Source organism: Pseudorasbora parva, chromosome 11, assembly GCF_024679245.1.
Source record: "Pseudorasbora parva isolate DD20220531a chromosome 11, ASM2467924v1, whole genome shotgun sequence".
In the NCBI taxonomy this organism is placed as follows: Eukaryota; Metazoa; Chordata; class Actinopteri; order Cypriniformes; family Gobionidae; genus Pseudorasbora; species Pseudorasbora parva.
Window position 1 is genome coordinate 45256921 of NC_090182.1, and position 18183 is coordinate 45275103.

At 39.1% G+C, this 18183-nt stretch overlaps 1 protein-coding gene across 1 annotated transcript; it reads left to right on the plus strand.

The window, feature by feature from the left end:
- Positions 1-8292: 8292 nt before the first annotated feature.
- LOC137093277 (transmembrane protein 271-like) lies at positions 8293-11520 on the plus strand. Its single transcript, XM_067458090.1, has one exon. It carries the CDS (start codon positions 8716-8718, stop codon positions 9502-9504), a length of 789 nt encoding a protein of 262 aa, XP_067314191.1. The 5' UTR covers positions 8293-8715; the 3' UTR covers positions 9505-11520.
- Positions 11521-18183: the final 6663 nt, after the last annotated feature.

Consider the following 18183-nt stretch of genomic DNA (forward strand, 5'->3'; position numbering starts at 1 on the left):
ATAATAATAATAATAATAAATCAGTAAGTTTCTTTGTAATCTTAAAACAAAATAACTCTCTGAAGGGGTTTTTCAAAGTTTTGAGGATGTTTTTGGGCTCTACTAGAGCAGTTTTTCCTGCTTGAATGTTGATTATTTCCTCATATTCTCCATTGTTGCAGCTCGTCTCTTCCCAGTCTGTCAGTAACGCTCAGGGGTGCGTTTCCCAAAAGCATCGTTAGCCAACTATGGTCGCAAGTTTTGTTGTTATCATCATAGTTCAACGAGTCAGTGTTTCCCGAAACCATCGTTCCAACAAACATTTGCAAACAGCGTCGCAAACGTGTGTGGTTGCAAAAATAGATCTCGACCTGTGGTTAGAAGCAGAGTTTCTTCTTTGCATGACACATGGACTTCATGAATCCTTATCTTGAACAAAGTAAGCAAGCTGACATTTACTATATTTCTTTTATTTAGAATACAAATGTCATTACATCTTTTAGTTTGTCAAGAGATTTAAAGCACTGTTTTTGAACAGTGCTTATGTGCGGACGTGATGTAGTATAAGAATGAGCCTTTGATTGAATCTGGAAATAAATCAAAATAACGGAGAAAAATAAGAACTAGTCCTCAGATGCCATGTCCATAATTTATTGCAAAAAAAAATCTAGCATGTATTTGATCTCAAAATAATTCATTAAAAGCAGTTATTGCTCCGCCACCGTGACGTCATTAAACAAATGATACCGCAACGTATTATTGTAGTTCAGCAGTGAGTTACGCTGTTGTTCAGGAAACACACCTCTGTTTAGTTCCTGTCTCTATGAAGCCTCTCTTTCTGAAAAGCACACTGTGCTCTGATTGGTCGGCTGGGGCAGTGTGTTGTGATTGGTCAAGTGTTTGGGAAATGTCCCGCCCCTTACCTTAACCGCCAGTTTCATCACACTACTAACTAACTCAACAGGCCCCGCCCCTTTATTCTGCGTATTAATTATTAAATGAGGAATATTGTGATGTGTTTGTTTCCGGAAGAAAACTCAAGACTAGTCTGATCTGGAACTAGCCTGGATGGCAGCCGAACTTAGCCGCGCCCACAACAATTTTGGTCTGGCCTCGCTCCATAGAGGAGTAATTATCCCCGAACAGAAACTGTTCGGACCGATGAGATCATCAGGGCGGGCTTTAGATGATGATGGACAGATGATCAACAGTAACGTAATCATCACGTCATCAAAGGGGCTTGGGTTATATTTGTTTGAATCCTAAACGGAGAGCTTGTTTGTATCTGCATTCACCTTCTCAATTTCTCTCAGAAATGATCATCATGTTGGGTAAGTACTCTGTGTATCATTCAATTCTTTTATTTTTTTACAACACCGGCAAAGATCGTGTATTCCAGCGCGCGTGCAGACAGGGTTGCCAAGTTTTTACAACAAAACCCGCCAACTACTAGCCCTAAACAATAGCTTCTCGGGGGGTTCTCCAGAAGAAAAAAATGGTGTTTGGGGGTAAAATGTGTTATTTTGGCAAGGTTGCTGCTAAAATTCACACGCATGGGTCTATACATCACATAATAGTCGCTTCAACCCACGGACATAGAAAACAACCCACGGGAAAAAACACGGACTTGGCAACACAGTGCAGTTGAGCTCTATTGACGTCGCTTCGCTGCTCTGATTGGTTGTCGGTCTGTCCAATCGAGGTCTTTCCTGGTTGGGTTGAAACACGCCCCATAATCACAGCCCAATGGAGCATCAGACTCATATTCTGACTAGAGCTGAGTATGACCACGTCAGGCTAATCTGGAACAGCAACTTTTACAAAATCCAATTAAATTCTGTTGGATATTCTGCTCTAGTCGGAAAAACATTATGCTTCGGTATAAGTGTACGAAACATGCTAAAAAAAAATCCATGTTTCCAGAGCAGTTGCTTTAAAAACAATCAGTTTTCTTTTTTAGCTAAAAAAAACATCAACATTGTAATTGGACCGGGAGCGTTTAAATGATGCTTTATAGTCTTGAATGTCGTGTTTTGTCTCGGCATGAGGTGCAGACGTGACAACGCCTCTTAACAGCATTTAATTGTGGTGATTACCATCATTACGGTGATAATTGTTAGATTCAGTGGTTCAGATTGGAGCTTTTGGGGATAATTTGCACTGTTTTAATGTGTATGTATTGGCTTGATAAACTGGTTTCTCCAGGGAACTGAGAAACAGCCTTCATCTCTGCAGGGGCTTGAGGGAATCAGTCAGTCCTGAAATTGCCAGCCCTAATTTCCCTTCTCAACTTCATGTCTCTTCATATGAACTTTTAACTCTGACTATCAACAGTATGTCTGAACTCCTGAAACACCTCCATTGTAGTCTTGAGTTTTCTTCCGGGAACCAACATGCCACAATATTCCTCATTTAAATAATTCATACGCAGAATAAAGGGGCAGGGCCTGTTGAGTTAGTGAGTAGTGTGATAAAACTGGCGGTTATGGTAAGAGGCGGGACATTTCCTAAACACTTGACCAATCACAACACACTGCTCCAGCCGACCAATCAGAGCACAGTGTGCTTTTCAGAAGGAGGGGCTACATAGAGACACGAAATAAACTGGGATGTGTTTCCCAAAAGCGCCCTTAGTATGGTCGCAAGTTCAGTCATTCAACGAGTCTATGTTTTCCGAAAACCATACTTCAAGACATTTGCAAACAGCGTCGGAAACTTATATGGTTGGTATGACAGTGGTTAGAAGCAGAGTTCTTGGTTTGAATTACATGTGGGCTTAATAAATCCTTATCTTGAGCAAAATAAGCAAGCTGACATTCAGTACAATATATGATTTATTTCAAATTCATTCACATCTTTTAGTCTGTCAAGAGATTTAAAACATGTGCAACTTTAGGAAGAGCCAATGATTGAATCTGGAAATAAAGCAAAATGAGTTAGTCCTCAGATCTCATGTCTATAATTTATAGCAAAAATCGAATTCGATCTCAAACGGATTCCTTAAAAGAAGTTATGCTAACACTTTAGAATAACGGTCGGTCATTTATAAGTAACTCTGCAGGAAGTAAAGCAGCACTAATGAGTAGAACTACATTAACCCTTCAGCTACTACTATTAACTATTATAGAAACAAGATTAACTAATATCACATTTAGGACTAATATAGTTCCTTATTAGGCAATCAATAATTACTGAAGATTGGGATTACTAAGACTAGGTAACTATGACAAATTATAAAGAATTAATAATTAATTACTAATCACAACATTAGCGTGTCTGAGATATGATTGTCTTTTTTTTAATTCTCAACATGGTCATAAAATGCATCACTATTTACTCAAGTGTTGTAGTCAGTCTTCAAGGGATCTGTGACCATCATTTTAGTTTTTGATAATGGTCCAGATCACGAGTAATTCCTGCAGAGTGACTAGATAACACTTGAGTAATTAGTGATGCATTTTAGGACTCGTGACGTCAAGCGCTTATAGGAACGCCCACCTGGAGGGCAAAACAAGGCTTTCCTCCATTGCCCGCCAGTCATTTTTACCAGGTTTGTAGCAGAGCCATAGAGACAGAGAGTCGCGACAACTCCATAGACTCCAATGGAAAGGTTTTTTTACAGCAATGGCGGCTCGTGGAGACTCTCAGTAGTTCCCGGAAGTAGCAGCCGTTTGTGATGCACTTTTAAAAGGTAAGACGTTTAAACAGTAAGATTTTAAATTATCATTATTCATAAATTATCTTAATTCCGTTTCATCCATCGTTATGGAGTTAGAGAAAATTATTCTACTTCTTTTTTTTTTTTTTTTTTTGCAAGGTATGGAAAGTTACATTTTAGTTAAATATAACATGTCGATGTGTAATAAAATGATTGAAAATCAATGCATTTATTGACTATTAATTACCAAAAATCGCAGGTCTGTCACTGTGACTAACCATTTGAATTGCCCGCCAAAGCACTTCCTGGAACTATTCGAGGTCTGCATGAGTCACGTGACTATCAAGCGTTTTGAACTTCCGTTGTCGCGACTGTCCTTCTCTATGGCTCTTGTTTGTAATCAATATTAATGCAATAAGACAGTGATATTAAAAGACCAGATTCACTATACACCTTATTGATGATGCAGGAAAGCAGATGAACGCAGAATATTATTGAAACACGAGGTTTTTCGTTAAGCTTTGTGTGTGTGTGTGTGTGTGTGTGTGTGTGTGTGTGTGTGTGCGTGCGTGCGTGCGTGCGTGCGAGCGTGCGTGCGTGCGTGCGTGCGTGTGTGTGTGTGTGTGTGTGTGTGTGTATATGTGAGCCTGTTTATGTGGTTTATGAGGACACAAATTTGTATAACTACATGGGTATTACACTGGTATTACACTATAAATGTGGTTTATGAGGACATATCAAATGTCCTCATAATTCAAATGGCCTTAAAAACATACTAAATGATGTTTTTTCGAGAAAGTAAAAATGCAGAATGTTTCCTGTGATGGGTAGGTTTAGGGGTAGGGGCTGTGTTTGTGTTTGTGTGTGTGTGTGTGTGTGTGTATGATGGGTAGGTTTAGGGGCAGGGGCAGTGTAAGGGGATAGAAAATACGGTTTGTACAGTATAAAAACCATTACGCCTATGGAGAGTCCCTGTAAACCACATAGACCAACGTGTGTGTGTGTGTGTGTGTGTGTGTGTGTGTGTGTGTGTGTGTGTGTGTGTGTGTGTGTGTGTGTGTGTGTGTGTGTGTGTGTGTGTGTGTGTGTGTGTGTGTGTGTGTGTGTGTGTGTGTGTGAGTGTGTGTGTCTGTGTTTTTATCGAAAACCATTATAAAGAAAACACATTGCACTCATAATCTTGGCTGATCTGCTCACCTGTATATACACTCTAAAAAATGCTGGGTTGTTTTAACCCAATGTTGGGTCAAATATGGACTAACCCAGCAATTGGGTTGTTTTAATCCTTAAGTGGAGCAACAAATCGATTTAAAATAAAACCCATTTCAACAAATCCTTGATTAGCATTAAACTTTGCTTAATTGAAATTATTGGTGCAACTCACCCTTAGTGTTTTTCACGTTAAACATTTTAAAAACGTCCCGCTGCTTTTAGTGATTGAAATACTGAATATGATTAAGATCCATAATACTGGTATGTGGATCATAAGTGCATCTTGTTCACATATTTTTGAAGATGGAAATTTGACAGGCTGTGCTGACTGAAAATTATGAATTCAGAGTAAAAAATATGATTAATTATGTCTCAGACACAAAAATGTCCTTTATAATTTGTCAGTTAGTTAGTTGATAGTTATTAATGAGGCTAATCTCCTTCAGTAATTATTGATTGCCTAATAAGGAACTATATTAGTCCTAATATTATTTAATCTTGTGTCTATATTAGTTAATAGTAGTAGCTGAAGTGTTAATGTGGTTCTGCTTTACTTCCTGCAGAGTTACTTATAAATGACCGACCGTTATTCTAAAGTGTTCGCGTCATTAACCAACATGGTTGAACAACAAATTTGTAAAGATATGGTTTTGGGAAACAGTCATGGATAGCTAGTTGATTTCTTCAGGGATATGTTTTGTTCTATGACAAGTAAACAGTGTAACTGGCAGACTGGGAAGAGAGAAGCTGCAACAATGGAGAATATGGGATGGGAAAAATAAGGTTTTTTTTTTTTTACATTCAAGCATTAAAAACCCTTATAGACAAAAAACAAAAAAGGGCCACATTAATGTGTATTCAGAAGGATTTATGCAACCAAGAATATTTATTTTGGGTTGGTTGCAGTCACTTACCAATGCCATCATTACAATTTTAACAACTTGCAAAGCGCACAAACCAATTAGCTGTAAAATCCAAACTTCCCTGCACTGTACATTTAGTTTTCGTCTTTGTGGAGACGACATATGCTGATAGTTTGTGTGCTCCACATGATGTAAAAGCGTAACATGACTCCAGCAGCCAGCAGAGCAGAATGTGTTCATGCGGATTTGGTGCAGCATGCTCGTTTGTGAGAGAAAGAGTCAATTTTCCGTCTGCACCTCCGTCTCTGGTGTGTGTGTGTGTGCAGATGAAAATCCGCTGCCATCAAACACCTTTCAACATCACTTGCTGCGACACACAAGTCTCTCCCAAAAATAGGATGCGTGTGGTTGCGCATGCGGGACACGTCTGCTGTAAAGAGCCCGTAAAAGATGAATCATCTGCACATCAGACACTTTTTTTAGAGGTGACTGACGCAGAGATTTGCTGAAGATCCAGCCAACTGCTCCAAAAGGTCCTGCTCTGAAAAACACAGCCTTTGTGACTTTTGCTTCCCATTTTGCAAACAGGTGATTTAGAGATGTAGTTGAACCACATGAAAACACTCTAGACTGTCTGAATTCTGACAATACATTTTTAGATAGTATAGCATGAGATATAGCTGATATTGTGTGACATTTCATATTAAGTGCACAATTTGGGGGTTGTTTAAAGTTTTAGCACTTTGACATGTGCTCAACTTCTCAAACTGTTTTAAACGGCATTTCGCTGATTATTTATTCATCGTTGTGCGCGCAGCTCTAATGACCTTACATTATTTGAAAGACTAGATGGATATTGTTCTGTTGTATTATTCCCCGTCGCATGGCAGGCCTAGTGAGCCAGTGATTGAAAACGTGAACAAAACCTACACAGCAAAAATGTTTCTTACTCAGCATTTGTTGTGTTGTTTTCCAGTATAAATATCTAAAATGTCTTAAAATCAAGATACACCGATACAAATTTTATGCTTGACTTACTTAAAATGTCTAGTCTTCATACAAACAACTTAATTTTTCTCTGTTGAAAAATAGCTTAGCTTTTCTCTAGACATTTATTTTTTTATAGTTGAAGTTTCTTTTGCAATACTCAAACAATATAACACCGAATTTAACCACACTTTAGAGTGCGCTTTACTTAGATCATCTGAGTAAATCATACAATAGATATTGTGTAGACACCACATCTAGAAATAAAGCAGAACTTGAGAGACCGCAATACTTGGTACACAATACACCGCCACGTTAACATTAGACTGATCGTTTATTCGTATGAATGTGTCATTTTGAGTAGAAAATTAACTAAAGTTAAGTTAGCCACTTTTTTTATGCATTTTAAAATTGTGATTCTGATTTGTTCCTTAAAGGGATAGTTCACCCAAAAATGAAAATGTGATGTTTTTCTGCTAACCCTGAGGGCGTCCAACATGTAGGTGTGTTTGTTTCTTCAGTAGAACACAAATGAAGATTTTTAACTCCAACCGTTGCTGTGTGTTGGTCATATAATGGGGTGAATGGGCAACAAGTCGATGAGAGCAAAAAAAACATACAAAGAAAACATGCTTAGACAACGTGCACACAAACCCTGCTGCTCCTGAAGACACATTGATGTCTTAAGACACGAACCGATTGGTTTCTGTGAGAAACACAACAGTATTTATGTTATTTTTTTACCTCATATCCCGACGAGTCTCATCAAGTTTTCTCATCGGCTATTATTTCCATCTGATAAGGTCAAACTAGACCATAGATATACAGATTACTCATTAGTGCCTGCGCAGATCGGTCGAATGTCTGATATATATAATACATAATATATATCTACATAATATATGATCGCATCAGTTTGACCTCACCAGACGGAAGTAATAGACAATGGGAAAACTTGATGAGACTCGTTGGGATATGAGGTAAAAAAATAACATAAATACTGTTGTGTTTCTCACAGAAACCGATCGGTACGTGTCTTAAGACATCGATGTGTCCTCATGAGCAGCAGGGTTTGTGTGCACGTTGTCTAAGCATGTTTTTTTGTTTGTATGTTTTGCTGTCATCGACTTGTTGCCCATTCACCCCATTATATGACCGACACACAGCAACGGTTGGAGTTAAAATCTTTATGTGTGTTCTACTGAAGAAACAAACACACCTACATGTTGGACGCACTGGGGGTCAGCAGATAAACATCACTCTCATTTTTGGGTGAACTATCACTTTAACTAACATTTACATCCGTGGACAAAGATTTTGAATACTATCGACCGTTATATATAAAAAAAATCTAACAATTTGAGTGAAATGAGTGAATTTAAAATAAATAAATAAATAAATAAATAAATGCATTCGGCAGATGTTTTTTTTTTTATATACAATGAAAGTGACATGGGAAAAAATACCTTTTTCTTTAATGAGTGTGCGTCTATCCGCTGTAAATAGAGCTCCAGTCAGATAGCGCATGATGATGACACGCTGTTATTGTTGTTATATTTAAACTGAGACGGTAATTTAAAAGTGTGACATCACGCAGAACACTCCGAGAGCCTCGATCTGTGACACATTCAGTAGTTGGTAAGTGAGACCAGTAGGGGGTCGGCTCGCTTTCCCCTGATCTCCAGCCTCCAGCACAAGTTCGGTCTCAGTGCTGCATGAAGAGAGCGAGCGAGAGGGAGGACACTTCCCTCTCCAGCATCAAACGCGAGGGATGCGCTTCATCGCCTTAGGGGACTGGATGGATGGAGCGACAGGGTCATGAAGGTGACCACAACCTCAGGGTTGGATTTAGGGGGCCGTTACCGCAGAAGGAGCCTATCCATAATTAATAAGAGCGAGTCGGAGATCCTAGAACCGAAGCGCAACCACCGGCGAGTCATGTCACCAACTGACAGCGCTTCCAGAGGAGCTGACGAGGAGGACAAAGGAGGATGAAGGAGGCAGAGGAGGATTATAATGAAGCTGAGTGGCAAAGGACTGTGCACCATCGTCTCCAGCAGTCTGCTCTTCGTGTGTGCCGTGAGCGCCGTGGTCGTGGGATTCAAATGCATCGCGCTGGGCTCCAGGGTGCGAGCGCACTTCCACCTGGGCACCGCGGCCGGCGCGTTCTACTCGGGCATCCTGGTGGCGGTCGGGCAGGTGCTGATGGGGGTGGCGCTGGTCTTTTGCCGGGGCAAGCCCAGGTGTGCGAATTTCTTCCTCTTTGGGATCTTAGTGTTTCTTCTGGGGGTCCTCACGGCGTTCTCGGGCGCGGTGGTGGATGGCGACACGGTGTCCCTGGTGGAGAGGAAGTACGCGCACTATTGCCTGGACTCTGTGGATGTAATCCCGGCATGCGACGGGCTCAAGATGTACCAGCGAGGTCTGGTGGTCTCCACTGTACTTAACACACTGGAGTGCATCCTGGGACTGATGAACCTAGTTATCATTAAGCGTTACCACGCGGCGCGGTTTCACCGGAGACGCCGGACGCAGCGGCGAAGCGCGCGGATTATCCTGAACGAGGAGCGCGACTTCGCGGTCACGGAGTTCCAGCCGGTGTCCTTTATCAACCTGGGGGTGTTTCACGCGTTGGACGAGGCGGACGGGGAGGTGCAAAGCAGGGGCCACCCGTGCATGGAGCTGCCGGGCTATTCGCTCACCAATCCGGAGCTTAATCACTCGTACCCGTTTTCCTATCCGCTTCACACCGAGTTGCCACCTGCCTACGAGGACATATTCCCTGGAGAGGAGAGCAGCACATAGCAAAGGAGCCGTTTTGCAGTGACAATCACGCCGAACTCGGAATTGACACGTTTATTTCTAATCGCCTAATGTAGACTTTTTATTCTTTGGAGGTTAAAGCCAACACGCTGGCAACGAACAGAACATAAACTACAAAACGAACCGAAGTTAAACGTGCTAAAAGAGGATTATGCGCCACATTTGTTTTTTGACCCTCCTGACAGACTGACTGACTGACTGATTGTATTCTCGGTTCACCCCATGTCAAAAATCCCAAAGGTTTGTGTGTACAGGATTCCCATTGGAATTTTTGACATAGTTTGGAATCTTTCCTAAAGGATCCTGGTTTTCTTACAGTACTCCAGCAGGGCACAAAACAAAAAGAAGTTGCCAACTGAGCAAAAAAGAGCATATGAGAAGGTAAACGTGATAGAAGTAGACTATGCATTATTTCAGTTCTTTTGTTTGTTTGTTTTTGGACCTTCCTGATCGATTGCATTCCCAGTTCATCTCTAGCCAAAAAGATTTGTGTACAGGATTCGTGTGGAATAAACTGGGACGCAACTGACCTTAAAGGATCTGTTTTACAGTACGAAAAGAAGCTAGAAACTGTGCTAAAATATCACATGAGAAGGTAAACGTTCTGGAAGTTCACATGAAAAAATGTTTTGTTTTGTTTTAGACCTGGCTGATTGTATTTTAATTCATCCTCAATTAAAGTCCTAAAGATTTGTGTGTGTGTGTGTGTGTGTGTGTGTGTGCGTGAGTGCGTGCGTGCGTGCGTGCGTGTGTGTGTGTGTGTGTGTGTGTGGGCATGTTTTTGTGACATACGAGGACACAAATGTGTATAATGACATAGGTTTTACAAGGAGAGGGTGTAATATGAGGACATTACCCATGTCCCCACTTTTCAAAAGGCTTATAAATCACACAGAATTAATTGTTTTTAGAAAGTAAAAATGCAGAATGTTTCCTGTGATGGGTAGGTTTAGGGGCAGTGGCAGTGTAAGGGGATAGAAAATACGGTTTGTACAGTATAAAAACCATTACGCCTAGAATGTCCCCACATGTCACAAAAACAAACATTTGTTTTTTGTGTAAATTTGTCATAGTATCCCAACAGAAAACAAAACAAGAACAAGTTCCCACGACTGACTGCCAACCGGATAAAATGTCCTGTAGCAGTGTTATTCTGAAAGGCCTAAAATGAGACGTCTTATGATTTGTTAATAATCTTATCATCCCTGATGTTTCAGACAAAAAGCCATAGGAGCCATTAAAATGACTGGCGTTAAACATTGTGGGATATGATTAGTGTTTCTGCGTCCTGTTGTTCCAGATGAATAGAACATGTTTAGCTGAAATTTGTTTTAACTTTTAAAGTTGCTGGAGTTGTTTGGTTCTCCTTTTATCTTCACTGGAGGTTCGAGACAACACTTTAAACCCGGCTGGCGATGAAATAAACAGTCAAATAAGGATTTAAACATTTTTCACCATCATAACTGAAAGTCTTTCTGTGCAGAATTCCAAACGGAATGTCTGCTTTATTATATTGTGTTACTGTTGCAATGTCTGTTAATTTGCATTATTCCAATTAGAATGCCAAACAAAAAGAATTTCCCAGTAGGACTATTATGATTCAATGCACAATAGAAATATTATTCGGTTTTATTCTGTATTACTATTATTATTATGCCAACAGAATAAAATGCTCATGGACATCAAAGAGTGCATATCATATAACAGTTTTAGTTCTTTTAGTAGATGAAAATGAGAAACACACACACACACACACACACACACACACCCACACACACGTTTGTTTTTATGACATATGGGGACATTCTATAGGTGTAATGTTTTTTTTTATACTGTACAAACCGTATTTTCTATCCCCTTACACTGCCCCTGCCCCTAAACCTACCCATCACACACACACACACACACACACACACACACACACACACACACACACACACACACACACACACACACACACACACACACACACACACACACACACACACACACACAAACACACACACTGCCCCTAAACCTACCCATCACAGGAAACATTCTGCATTTTTACTTTTTCAAAAAAACTCCTCCTGTGTGATTTATAAGCATTTTGAAAAGTGGGGACATGGGGTAATGTCCTGATATGTCACCATTTTCTGTAATACCTGTGTCATACACATGTTATTATACACATTTTTGTCCTGATATGTCACAAAAACAAGCACACACACACACACACACACACACACACACACACACACACACACACACACACACACACACACACACACACACACACACACACACACACACACACACACACACACACACACACACACACACTGCCCCTAAACCTACCCATCACAGGAAACATTCTCCATTTTTACTTTCTCATAAAAACTCCTCCTGTGTGATTTATAAGCCTTTTGAAAAGTGGGGACATGGGTAATGTCCTCATATTTCACCCTCTCCTGTAATACCTGTGTCATACCCATGGCATTATACACATTTGAGTCCTCATATAAAAACATGCACACACACACACACACACACACACACACACACACACACACACACACACACACACACACACACACACACACACACACACACACACACACACACACACACTATTTTAGTTAAAGTTTAGGGTGACAATGTTTCTTTTCCCAACTAACTTAAAGCCTTCATGTATAATTAGAGCCTTATAATGCCATAGATAATTGTAACCAAAGTTAAAATGCATTATGATATTTGCAGGTTCCTTGTTTTCATGCATTATGTTTTTTTTTACTGGTGTAACAATGAATAGCTAATATTCATAATCTGTTATTATAACTGTGGTTGCAGTTATTCATGCGTTATAAGGTGCATGTTAAAAACACTTTACAGTGGCTTTAGGTAAAGTGTCACCATGCATTATTTATAATTACCCTGCAAGAAATCCCAATAAAATCCAGGAAGCATTAAGAATCCAAACAGCAGTTTTTAGTCTTGTATGATAAAGGATTTGGCACTGCATTATGAATGACATTTCATTGGGAATCCTGACCTTTTTGACTATGGATGCCCATGTCGTTTTCTCTGTTGTCTTCGGTTCGGCTTGTGAATAAAGCTGTGTTTGCTCTCTCCTGATGTTGGTGTTGAGTCCGGGTTAACCATCATGCAGCGCTGCTCGGCGCGTGACAGCATGTCTGCCTGCAGCAGGTGTTGCCATGGTTCCTTGACCCTTTTTCTACCTGCGTGTAATTAGATATGTAACAACCCGGTCTTTGAAATGCAGATTTGCTTGGTTTGTCAAGTCTGATCTGGTGCACAAAGCAAAGCAGGTTGTTTAATGCAACAAACAAATTCATACGTTTCAGTTTAGCGTTTTAAAAAGATCTCTTTGAAGAGATTTCACTGGATGCCAAAGGGATATTTTCAAAGAACTGCACTTCTAATCCGAGCTATTAAATGCATTACAAACACGTGGAGAATATGCCCGAGTCCCGTAATTATTCTGAGTGGATATTATACGCTTTGGCACGACAACAGAAACTCTGATGAGGCTTTTTTTCTGATGAAAGAGACGAGCTTTTGTCTGAGCGGGTCTCAAAGTCTGAGATCACACGTGAAAATCCTTCTGTTTTGCAAATGTTTTTATTTAATACAAAAAAAAATACAAATGATATTGTCAACATAACAACTTCAGTGAGATGTCTCATTATTTGGTACGCCTTTAGTTTGCATTAATGTCAGCAGAGCTGAAAAACTCAGCAGATGAAAAAAGCATCTTGAGATTAAATGGAGGAGAAAACATCACAAAGAATCGCATGATCAGTCGCACTCATTTACTCCTGCCATCGTTCAAAAGGCTCGGCGCAATTTTTTCATGTTTTAGACGTCTTTTCTGCTCACCAGGGCTGCATTCATTTAATCAAAAATACAGTAAAAAATATTTAAATATTATTATAATGTAAATCATCTGTTCTCTGTGTGAATGTATAGTAAAGTGTGATTTATTCCTGTGATCAAAGCTGAATTTATCATCATTACTCCAGTCTTCAGTGTCACATGATCCTTCACTAATCACTCTCATATAAGGATGTGATGATTAACAAACATTTATGATTATTATAATGTTGGAAACAGTCCATGTTTTTGTGGAAACTGATATATTTATATATAAATCTAAAAAAAAAAAACAGCATTTATGTGAAATACAGTCTTGGGTAACATTCTAAAAGTTATAATAAATAAAAATAAAAAAGATTTCTTAGTAATCCCTGACCTTTGAAAATCAGTGTGTGTGTGAGTAGTCACCTAGAAATAGAACTTCTTTCACATTTTTCTAAATGCCAAAATTTAGAAGCAATGTTTTCAGCTTGATCTCAGACGTTTTAGACCCTACTCTATACAACCTGTCCTCCAAAAAAATACGACTCTATAGGTCGTTTTTCAAGCACCTTATTACGACCTATATTTACGTTTTCAAGTCATGTGCCCTCCAGCTGGCGTAACAATAATGACAGTGTCGCGTTACGTCTGACATCATGAAATGACGTGTGACTATCGTTACCAATCAAAATGCGTGTTCATTTTAATGCAATGTGTGGACCTTTTACCACCATTTGTCCTCTTTCCATTCAGGAAAAATATTGTATTTAACTTACAACTACACCCACCCCATCCCTAAACCTCCCCAGTGATTTATAGTGCGTACACACTTTCTGAGCACATGTGTTCCCTGGGATCGAACTCACGATCGCATGATCACATGTTGTATAGTGCAATGCTTTACCAATTGAGCTATGCAAAGCCTGAAATATTAAGCAGATACAAGAGAAAAATACTTTCAAATGAAAGTGTCCTGCTGTCAATAGGAGGAAACCTTTAGAAAACGCTCCTGTGCGTCGTGTACTTAATTAATTAAAATATTGTCGGTAGGGGCGCAACTTTAGAAAACGATCATAATGGACATATTTTAAGGAAGTGACAAACGACTTATATAGGCGTATTGGTTGGAGGACATGTTGACTCTATATCTTGTGGACATCATCTGCTATTTAAAATGAGTTTTCTTTAACATTGACGTCTGCGCTGGCATACAGTATCTTTCATGTTAAGTGTGTTTTTCTGAAAGGCCTCAAATGATTTGTTTTCCTCTTTGCTAAAATGTCAAACAAAAAGCCACTGCTGTTGGCGACATTAAAATGGCGGGCATTCAGACAGAACATTTCTGCTTATTAAGTGTCGTGACTGTGGAATGTGATGAATGCTCCTGTGTAACGGGCGAACATGATCGTGAACAAAAACCGAAATGCTCCACGTTTGCTGGAGTTGTTCGTTTAGAAAGCTGCAGTTATCATTTCTGCCAGTAGGGGCGAATGGATCCACTAGCCAAATGTTGACCCCTGGGATGTGAGAGAACGGTCGGTGGCACTCAGGTATTGTGCATGATTGCCTTTAAATAAGGTTGTAAATATTTGAAGCGAATCTTGATGCGTGGTATTTATGTCTTCCCAATGTCACCCCCTCTCATGTTTGAGATCTAACAGTTCACACTTGGAGCGCTAACTTCCCATTTTCCCCAAGAGGATTCGCTCATCATTAATGGAGCTAAAAGAGCTCTGAATATGTATTAATAGCCTAGAAGGGAAATGCTGGCCTTTTGAAAAACGGCAGTGGTGCAGAATAACAACTGCATGATGGGAAACCGTCATTGTGCTTCTGAAAGACGCTTCCGACTGTGAAAAGTGGCTTTTCAACCAATCCTTTAAAGATATATATTTTGATACAAATGTGACGTGAGGTATGGATAAATGTTAGCTGAATGCACTGAAAATGTTTCTGAAGGTCAGGGGAAGTTCTGGAACGCGTTGTGCTGTTGACTTTTCCCTTCTTTTATGACAAAAACGGTTTAATTTAGCTAATGGAAGCCAGCGACGTGTAATGCAATTTGCTTGTTGCCTCATTCTCAGCCCATTTTCTCTTATCTATTATTCAAATGACCAGGACAAGAAATCATAATTTTCTACCCACTTTAATTTATTATGATGCTTTTTTTTTCTGCTTGCGGCCTTTAATTTTGATAATGAAATATACAGTCTAGCGGTTAATGCACAATGTGTTACTTGTTTGTCAGACAGAAATGAAAGTTTAAATGCAGTCAAACCAAAATGTTTTCAGACATCTTCAGCATTTCTCACATTATCACAGTTATAGTTTAGAAAATGGGAGAACATGAGGTAAACAGTATTCATCTCGATAATGTCATAACTTTGATAGAAAGGGACATAATGGATTACAATCAACCAATCAGCTGTTACATTTAATTAGATCAATTAAGCTCAACCAATGAGCAAGCAATGCTTCATTTTGTACAGTCTGTGGTGTCAAAGGTCACATTAGCAATTAAAGAAAAAACACTGAAGCAAAACATGCTCAGGTCAAAGTGTCTGAGTCAGTTTTATTGGTAGTCCCTGTATGAAGAATTGTTGGGTATAATATGTCCCAGTTTACTTTATTTTGCTCTCCTCACTTACAGAAATGAACTATAGTGTCCTGCACACACTAGTCAAACATTACATCTGTGTCTGAATTGTTTTTGGTTTAACTGTATGTCCTTATACGAGTTCTGTTGTCTGAGATGTCAGATTTCTCCACTGAATTACAGCGTCTCGTGTTAGTTATAATCAGCTGTACGTTCAGCCTCTCTACAATCACAGCCCTTCTCATTCAATCACAGCTGTATTTGTAAACTTCAATGGCTTGTAAAAGCTCCTCTTGATTTAAAGACTCTGAGCGAAACCGGATATTCAACTAGACAAAAAATGCAAGGCAGGGCATGATGTTTTTCCTCCTTTGAAATGCATTGGATTGTAGAAAAGTGGCTGTTATTCATCTGGCTTGGTGTTGTCGGTGTGAACGCATGCGGAAGTGGTCATATTTCGATGAAAGATTAAAGTGTTTTTCTTTTGGATGTGGCAATGTGTTTCTGAAAGGAAGGAGAAAATGCTTCCTGTACGATGTCTAAAACATCATATTTGTGTGGCTTGAGTTAGTCTAATACGAGGATAAACATTTGCGCTGAACCATAATTTGTTGTGTGCTGAATTATTGCCTTCAACATTTCAGGACATTACAGAAACTATAAAGACACACATTACCATTTAAAGAGTCTTTTCTGCTCACCAGAGTTGCATTTATTTGATCAAAAATACAGTAAAAACTGTGAAATATTCCACCAGTGTGAATCATCTGTTCTCTGTGTGAATATATAAAGTAAAGTGTGATTTATTCCTGTGATCAAAGCTGAATTTATCATCATTACTCCAGTCTTCAGAGTCACATGATCCTTCACTAATCACTCTCATATGAGGATCTGATCATCAACACACATTATCCGAGTTGAAAACTGATATGGATTATGTATTATATATAAATCTCAAAAGAACAGCATTTAAAAAAAATAATAATAATAATCTTTTGCAACATTATAAATCTTTACTGTCACTTTGTACCTCAAACCGTAGTATGAAGTACATTTTACAATTTTACAATTCAGCCTGTTTTCTGTTAATAATTGTGCATATTGTTGAGTCTGTGAATGGTAGATTTAACACACTTTAGTGTTTGAATTACTTTAATCAGGATGAAGCAAAAGCACCACTGGATTTTCATTCATTTATTTTAAGGAATTTAAACAGCACTTAAAGCATTATCTTCCAGAAAGATCACTGTTGCAATATTTCCCTCAAAGAATAAGTGTGTGTGTGCATGTGTGCGTGCGTGTGTGTGTGCGTGTGTGTGTGTGTGTGTGTGTGTGTGTGAGATTGGGCTCCAGCTCTGCAGTGAAATCTGTCTGTGTGCAGGTGAACAGATGATGAAGGAAGCGCCATAGGGCTTCAGAGCAAACAGCTCTTGTTATGCTCGATCTGCCTCACGGACTTTGATGCTTCTATTTTTAGGAGAGATATATTTGCCTATTATGTTGCACATGTGGCTGTGGGAATAAAGCACAGGCTTGCGTAATGGAAGTTTATCTGCACGTGAATCAGGCGTTTTGTTCCATCAGTGTGACGGTGTGTGTTAGATCTGCAGTACTGTCAGAAAACATGCTCATGCACGGCATATTTCACTGCAAAGGAATGAGATTATCAGTATAAAGTACATTTTAGGGCCATATTTGCATTGCCTGATTATTTTCATGACAATTAAGCAAGTCTATCTATCTATCTATCTATCTATCTATCTATCTATCTATCTATCTATCTATCTATCTATCTATCTATCATCTATCAATCAATCAATCAATCAATCAATCAATCAATCAATCAATCAATCAATCAATCAATCTATCTATCTATCTATCTATCTATCTATCTATCTATCTATCTATCTATCTATCTATCTATCTATCTATCTATCTATCTATCTATCTATCTATCTATCTATCCATCCATCCATCCATCCATCCATCCATCCATCCATCCATCCATCCATCCATCCATCCATCCATCCATCCATCCATCCATCCATCCATCCATCCATCCATCCATCCAATCATTCTATTATTTTATCCATCCATCTATTTTTTTAAATGTACATGTTTAGCATATATTGTATTTGCATATATTATAATATTTAAAATATAATTTCTTGTTACTGTGTTTTGATTTTGTTGTGAAATGTGTAGGG